Source organism: Fulmarus glacialis, unplaced genomic scaffold (assembly GCF_000690835.1).
Source record: "Fulmarus glacialis isolate BGI_N327 unplaced genomic scaffold, ASM69083v1 scaffold29399, whole genome shotgun sequence".
Classification (NCBI taxonomy): domain Eukaryota; kingdom Metazoa; phylum Chordata; class Aves; order Procellariiformes; family Procellariidae; genus Fulmarus; species Fulmarus glacialis.
This window is the reverse complement of record NW_009231826.1, coordinates 25368-32786: the sequence shown is the minus strand read 5'-3', so window position 1 is coordinate 32786 and position 7419 is coordinate 25368. Positions and strand designations below refer to the sequence as shown.

The 7419-nt window shown below is 49.5% G+C and overlaps 1 protein-coding gene across 1 annotated transcript in view; it reads left to right on the top strand.

Moving 5' to 3' along the window:
• Nucleotides 1-1419: 1419 nt before the first annotated feature.
• CRAT (carnitine O-acetyltransferase) overlaps nt 1420-7419 on the top strand; it is a 13315-nt gene continuing 7315 nt past the window's right edge. The window contains exons 1-5 of the mRNA XM_009584703.1: nt 1420-1563; nt 2956-3219; nt 3697-3815; nt 6053-6106; nt 7145-7310. Coding sequence (XP_009582998.1) covers nt 1420-1563; nt 2956-3219; nt 3697-3815; nt 6053-6106; nt 7145-7310 — 747 coding nt within the window. The remainder of the gene's footprint in view (nt 1564-2955; nt 3220-3696; nt 3816-6052; nt 6107-7144; nt 7311-7419) is intronic.

Here is a 7419-nt window from a genome sequence, read left to right as displayed (position 1 = left end):
AGTGTTTATTGCAAACACTGATGGACCCCGGGGGAGGAGGAGGCAGGGCGGGATGACAGCAGCGACATGATGGATTCACTCCCTGAGACACTTTTTTAGGGGCCAGGCAGGGCTGGTTGTCTCTGGGCTTGAGGGGGTCTCCAGCTTCTAGTTTAAAAAGAAAAGAAAAAGACAAACCTCTGTCACCTGACACTAAATGTTGTGGCCGTGCTGGGAATCAGACACTGCTCTGAAATGCCTCCTGCCCCCCAGCCCCAGGCTGCAGGTGGATTTCCCACCAGCTTTGCAGGCTCTGGAAAAGGTCATCTGCTACGTTGGAACGTGGCTCGGGAGCAATGCCAGCCTGCAAGCTGGCCATGTCTGCACGCCCCGCTCTCTGCTGGTGTTCGTTTTCCCTGTTGCTTGTGGGGAAAGGTGGACTGTTGCTCTGTTTGCTGCCAGCTGCTTTCTCCGTTCAGCTGCGATCGTTATTCCTCCTCCCACCAAACGCTTGAGTTTGACCTCAGACCAAACAAGCAGAGGACATAAAAGAGGAGAGAGAGAAATCCACTCCACATTTTAACAAGCAGTGTTTTCAATTAATTTGGTTTGGGATTTTCACTGTTATCCCAGGGAAAATCCAAAACTGTTTGTTTGAATCATCATACTTGAGCTTAGCTATATAGAAGACTATATGCTTGTCTGCCCCTCGATCGATTAGACAGACACGAAGGAGGGGGCGATATTCCTTGCAACTGCACAGTAATGTTGTTGCCCTGCTTTGGAGATACCTTTTTTTTTTAAGGGTTGACAACCCAGAACTCCCCAAAGTCTCAGCTTGGAATAAGGACCACACATGCATGGGGCGTGAGGGCAGTTAAGATACCACCTTTAGCTCCAAACTGAATTTGCTCCCAACTCCAACTAACCCTGCCATCACATACAGTGATGCTGGGTCACTGTCCAGTTCCCGCTGGAGAGCTGTCCTGATCCGACACACTCTGGCCACCTTTGCCTGCGCAAAGGGACTAAATTCCCCATCGCCCACATAAGTCCTCCCTGCAGCTTGTCCCATCTGGTGACAGCCCACAGAATCACCTGCTTCCAGGATGTAAATTGGGGTCTCTCCTGCCTGATGTTCAGGCTTCTCTCACAACGGCCATTGTAGTTTCATGGTCCAGGCAAAGGCTGAGGGAACAATGTCGCCAGCACCTTCACTTCTGCCGAGGCTGGAGGCCCAGAGCTATCGATCGGAGAGAGACTGCCCACACGGCATTGATCAGCAGGCACTGGCCCGGCAATGCAGGGCTGACAGTCAGTGGCCACAGGAGGGCTTCCCAGAAAGGTGCCTTCATAGCGGTTGACGCAACCTGATGATCTGATCACCCCTGTCCTCTCCTGGGCATGTGTCTGGCCTTGAGCACTCTGATCAGAGCGGTCATGTGGCAGTTTGCTAATAAGGTGACGCCCTGCATGGGCAGCACATTGTCAGGTGGAAGAGGAAACCGAGACAGGCCGAGGGAGAGGTTTACGATCTTTTCTGTCCTCGCAGCCATGGATAGGAAGCAGGACCAAGCAGAGAAGGTACAGTATGCTCACACTGCCATGATTAACACCATTTCTTTCCAGCCCCACTCTCCTTTCATGCTTTGGTAATTCCTGCTTCTCATTTTTAACATTTCTTCTCCAAACCTTGATCCTGTAGTTCTTGCCAGGTCCTACAAAGAGCATTTTCTCTGGGGGTTCAACACCACACAGAGGCTTTGTCACCTTGCAGATTTAGCTCGCTCTTTCTTCTTCTCTGTGCTTAACTCCTGGGAGGAGGTGGGGGGACAGCTATTTTCTTATTGCCTTGGAAATCAAAGGGCATGTTCTCATTAGGCTTTGCATCCTCAGTGCACTGAGGATGCAAGTCCGGAGCTCTGTAGGAGAGCGTCTGATTCAGTAGATCCAACAGATGGGGAGGAGTAGGGGGAACTCAAAACCTCTAGAGTGCAATTTAAACATCTTCAAGCCAAAGGGTGTCCAATCCTGTTCACCCAAGAAGATGTTGCTGTTCTTTTGGGGGAAAACTGGCAAGGTCATTTTCTGGTTAGCAACTGAGTTTGCTCTGTTTCATTTCTCTGCCCAGGAAAATGGTACGGTGCTTTCTAAGGCTTTCGCTCCCACATAACCCCATCGGATTCCAGGAGCCTGCTAGCATCACCCACAATTTCCTGAACAGCTCTCCCCGTTCCCTCTCCAAAGGCTCCTGTAATTTGGCCAGTCCCGTCCCGGTACAACTGGATAGAGGTTCTCTTAATATAGCTGGGTCCTCCGGTAACTGGGAGGTTCACCAGCATAAAGGAGCATTGCCCCAAGGCCCCACATCACAACCAGTCCTTCCCTGACCATCGCTGGTGATGTACAATTCCTTGCCAGTCAGAGAAGAGGCATTTTAATCCTGCCCCAAACTTACCTAAATTCTGCCTCTTCAAAGCCCAAAGGGTAGCTTGATTTGGCACAAGGGTTATGCTTAACTTTGTAGCCTTACGCTGTTGTAAGAAGTAATGAAACAGTTTCTGACAGTACTGTTGATGTAAGATGAATATTTCTTTCACAACCTACTCTCTTCCCACTTACCATGGGATGGAAGGGTTTGACTTTGTCAAACACACAGAGACTCTCAGCTGGAAGGTGCCCAGAAAGCGGGAGATGTATCATTATCCTGGCAGCATTTCCTCTAATGAGCTGAGAATCAGTATCTTGGGAGATCAAGTTTCTCTTTTGCAGCTTTTCTGGATGTCCTACAACCATCTCTAGCATGCAGTCAGTAGACCTGTGCCTTGCGTTTGCCCTTTGTGAGCTCTGCTCCCATGCTGAGACATCTGTGTGCCCTCAGAGAGGTTGGAATGGAGACTCCCAGATCCAGGTTATTTGCTACCTCATGCACATTAGGGGGAAGTTTTGTCTCGACATTTGCTCTGTGCTTTGCAGGCCAGGCCGAACAGCCTGCTGAAGCCAACAGCTTTAGGCAAGATCCCAGGCAGATTCCAACTTCATCAGGAAGCGTTGCCCCGTCTCCCCGTGCCACCGCTCCAGCAAACACTGGACCGCTACCTGCTGGCTCTGCAGCCCATCATCAGCGAGGAGGAGCTGAACCACACGCAGGAGCTGGTGGCTGAGTTCCGCAAGCCAGGAGGTGTAGGGGAGAGGCTGCAGAAGGGCCTGGAGAGAAGAGCCAAGAAAACAGAGAACTGGGTAGGTCGAGACTTTGGCCCCAGGCTCTGGTTAGGGAGGGTGGAGGTCTGATCCACACCTCTCCAATGTCCTGGCTGCATCTACTAGCACCTGTGTTTTTATGGCATCGCCTTCATGACCAGTCTGCTGCTGACCTCCCTGAGCTGTGCAAGCTCCTCACCCGGACTTGGGTGAGCAGAGAGATGTAGGGCAGAGCAGGGAGTCGCTGACCCTGTCTGTGGCTGCTGAAGCCTCTAACCTGTTAGCATCACACAGCTGCCCCAGGAAGTTGAAGGAAACCCTCTGCTTGAGCCCTGCACCAAGACCCCCCACTGCCTTGCTCAAATCCCCCTCTGCCCTTCCACTTGCAGGGCATAAAACCCAAACAGTTTGAAAAGCGTGGGGCAGAGCTGGGGGCAGGACGCTGAGACCATTCAGCTGGGCTTGGGTCAAACAGCAGCAGACACCATGCCTGCATGTTGCCTTTCTCCGTCCCAGCTCTCAGACTGGTGGCTGAAGACAGCTTACCTGGAGTATCGCCTGCCAGTTGTGGTCCACTCCAGCCCAAGTGTGGTTTTACCTAAGCAGGATTTTCTGGATCGACAAGGTCAGCTCAGGTAAAGTCCTTTTCTACCTTCCCCTAGGTTTAGAATGGGATGAGCTGTCTCTGCTGGAGAGGGACGAGGGTGTTCAGGCTGATTGGGAAAGAAAGTAAATAGCTTGTGGTCCTCAAGTTTGATAGCTGTGCTGTGCAAGAGGGCTGTACAGATGAGGAAAGGCTGCCAGGCTGTAAGGAGACTCCTGGTTGCACCAGACTAAATATTTCATCAAGAGGGAAAAATGAAGAGTCCAGTGGTTCAGGTACTGAACTGGGGCTAAAAACCTAGGTTTTGGTCTTTGCTCTAGCACAGATCCTCATTGCAAGATGGCCACATTGCTGGGTGGAGGCATGGTGAGGATATATCTGAGACAGTAAAGACTACAAGGCACTAAGATTGTGTGTGCAGTTAAAGGAGGCATAAAAACTAGCCCAGGCACATAAGGGAGACCAACCAGAAATGGAGTTTGCTAGTTTAAAGGGATGGGCAAACCTGCTGCAGGGACTATCAGTCAGTCTGTTCCTGCAGGGGACTGTCCCCTATTGTGTCATTTCACTTGCGGATTTATGGAATCCAATCTTTTTACTTTGTGGAGTTTGGAAAACTTAACAGTTACCAGCCTCTTTCCACCCCCAGTTTTTCCTTGCAATCAAACCCTGCCATGTCCTCTCTTCCCTGGGGGCTCCCTTTAATTTTTAACCACCACTACGACTGTGTTAAATCCACCTGCAAAACCTTAGCATTGACCTTTATGCAGGGTTACCTTCGCCACAGTTACCAGTCATTGCTGCTCTGGACAACAGAAGTACCAGCCAGGGGAGCAATGAGGCTGAAAACAAATCCTCCCTTCCACTCCCTTGGATACCCCTGAGGAGTGCAGAGGGTGAGCCTTACAGGGACAGTGCAAGACTAGACAAACGTCTTTGAAAGCTCTTTCTCATATTATTCACTCTCAAGTTATCCAAATAGAAGGTAAGATCTGGAGCAGTACCAGTGCCCCAGCCAGTGGAATCGAGCAGCTGCTTGAGAATCTGAGCTCCCATGTAAAATACAATTTAAATGCGTGTTTGTATAGTTTGTGGCTGCAGAAAGAAGATTAACAGCGTGGCTTGAGACTAAAAGCTTCAGGAACCAGAAGGCAAGTTTAGAAAGTGGAGTTCTCCATTCCTTAATCTGGCAACACTGCTGGCTGAAAACAAGTCAGCTAACCCCTCCCTCGTCTCCCCCTCAAGCCCTAACTCTGCTCCCAGGCTGTTGCTCTCTGGAAGGGAACACAGGCTCTCTCACTGTTGTTTCCCAGCTGTTTTACTTCCTCAGGTTTTGCAGTAAGGCTGGGAAATTTTCACTGAAAACTACTTTGCAGGATGCCTTATTTGTTTAACAGCCCTTAGATTCTTGAAGTTGCATCCTTTGATCTTTGCTAGGGATGGGTAGGCTGAGCAAATCTAGATGACACTGCCTGCAAATGCCAAATGCTTGCACCACTTTAAAGCCTTTGAAGCTCAGCTGACTGCAACCTTTTGTCACAGTGACCTCCTGCCTCCTTCCTCCCATGCGTGGGTGGGAGCTCCCAGGTCAGAGTAGGCCCACCAGTCACTCCCAAGCTAAGCAGTTTGATGTGGCTTGTCACAGCCTCCCTCCCTGCTGGGAGTTGGCATTGGCAGTATTTATGTTGATCCTGGTAAACACAACACCTCAGTGTCAGCATGCAGCATGTCTGCATTTATTTCTGATCCCTCAATGCTCTGAAGAGTTGCATTAGCAGCAGAACATCCATTGGGTGGGAACTAAGCCAGCAGTGGTGAGTCTTGGGTGCGGGGAGATACAGCTGCATCTTGGCTTGAAACTCAGAGGTGGCCCCTGGCCAGGGAAGGGCAGAAATCCTCTTTTCTTGGTCCTGTTTCAATGCTGAGACTCAGAACTAGGATGTGATAAAATCACCACACGTCAGTAAAAAATGCTGCTGTTAGAGGGTCATTTATGCACATGGACTGAACCCTGCTTTCTTGGAAGTTGTCCAGAGTTCCTTGGTTATAAAAAAGAAAGTGCTACATGGTAGGACTATCCAGCAATCTCAGATCACAACTCCGGAGTGGCTGTATGAGCTAACCAGAGATGGGCACAATAGGGGCTTGGCAGAAAGACTGAACTTTCTAAGGAGCAGAGAGCAGCTCTGCCAGCCCTCCTCAGTTAGTTCCTCAGCCCCAGATGTTCTGCATTTGAATCTCAACTTGTTACATTTGATATTTTTCCAGGTTTGCTGCCAAGCTGATCGAGGGCATCCTGGATTTCAAGACCATGATTGACAAGTGAGTTAGTGACCCTCCTGACTTCTCACATGTTCCTTACTGTCATAGAGAGGCTGAGCCTAGTCAGTAAATCTCTCTTCCAAATAGAAAGGCAAGAGTAGACAGCACATATTTGAAAAGATATTGAAATCAACATCACTGCTCACTGCCAAGGTCACCACCACTGGAAAAAAACAAATTTACTTTTCGTTCTTCATGTTCTTTGTTTACCTTAATACTTTCTTTGGCACATGTACATGCTTAGAGGGAGCGAGCCTGACTGACAGTCCTGTGGAGCTACATACTTTTGTTTGCCCACAGAACAAGTTACAGCTCATTTTTTTTGCAGGAATTTGTTTCTTTCCTTTTGGGTTTCTGGTGTTTCTCATCTCCCAGCTAGACGGGATGAGCTCTAGAGAAACTTGTTCCTCCCTACCCCTTTTCTTCTGATCACCAAAAAACCTCTGCTGAACATGCCTTATTTATATTCCAAAAATATGTTTACCAACACATTACCAACATCACTCCCTTACATCCAAATTCAGGCAAGGCTCAGGGCCAACCATGAGAAGGGTAGCTGGAATATGACTGCTCAGGTGATCAACTGAGTCCCAGTCTGGTTCACGAGTCATAGATAGCACATAGACATCCACCACTCAAGATCGTAGTTGAAAATCTCTTTCTGCCATTTCACTGGAAACAATGCATCTCCCAGTATATTGTGCCCTGGATATTCCTCTGCAGACAACATAGTGTACGCTAAGCTATGTAGTAGGTCCAGAGATCCATTTCTCTGGTGTTACAGAGAAGATAGTGTTTTTCCCCTTCCTAAGTGAAAGGCTGGCAAACAAACATTTTTTGTAGTCCCTACTAAGAAGGCTGGTAGGAATGGGGAAGGATGGCCCCTCTTATACCACCAGCACCAACACATTTAGGTCTTGCTGGAGCGAGTGACAGGAGCTGCACAGCTGAGCCTCGGCCTGTCTTGTGTGGGGAGTGCAGGCCTTCTCACTGCTGTGTTTTCTCTTCCCCTTCCTCCTTACCTTGCTGTGTCTCCAGTGAGACCCTCCCGGTGGAGTACATGGGTGGGAAGCCCCTCTGCATGAACCAGTACTACCAGATCCTCTCATCCTGCCGCATTCCCGGGGCCAAGCGGGACTCCATTGTCAACTATGCCACAGGCAAAAAGCAGTCCAGACACATCACAGTGGTTCACAACTTCCAGGTACGGCAGCTCCTGAGCTTTCAAGGGGGTTCCTTTAGATGCAGGTGTCCCTTTCAGCTAGCTGTGGTCCAGAGGAAAGGGAACAACAGAAAAGTCTCTGCCCACAAGG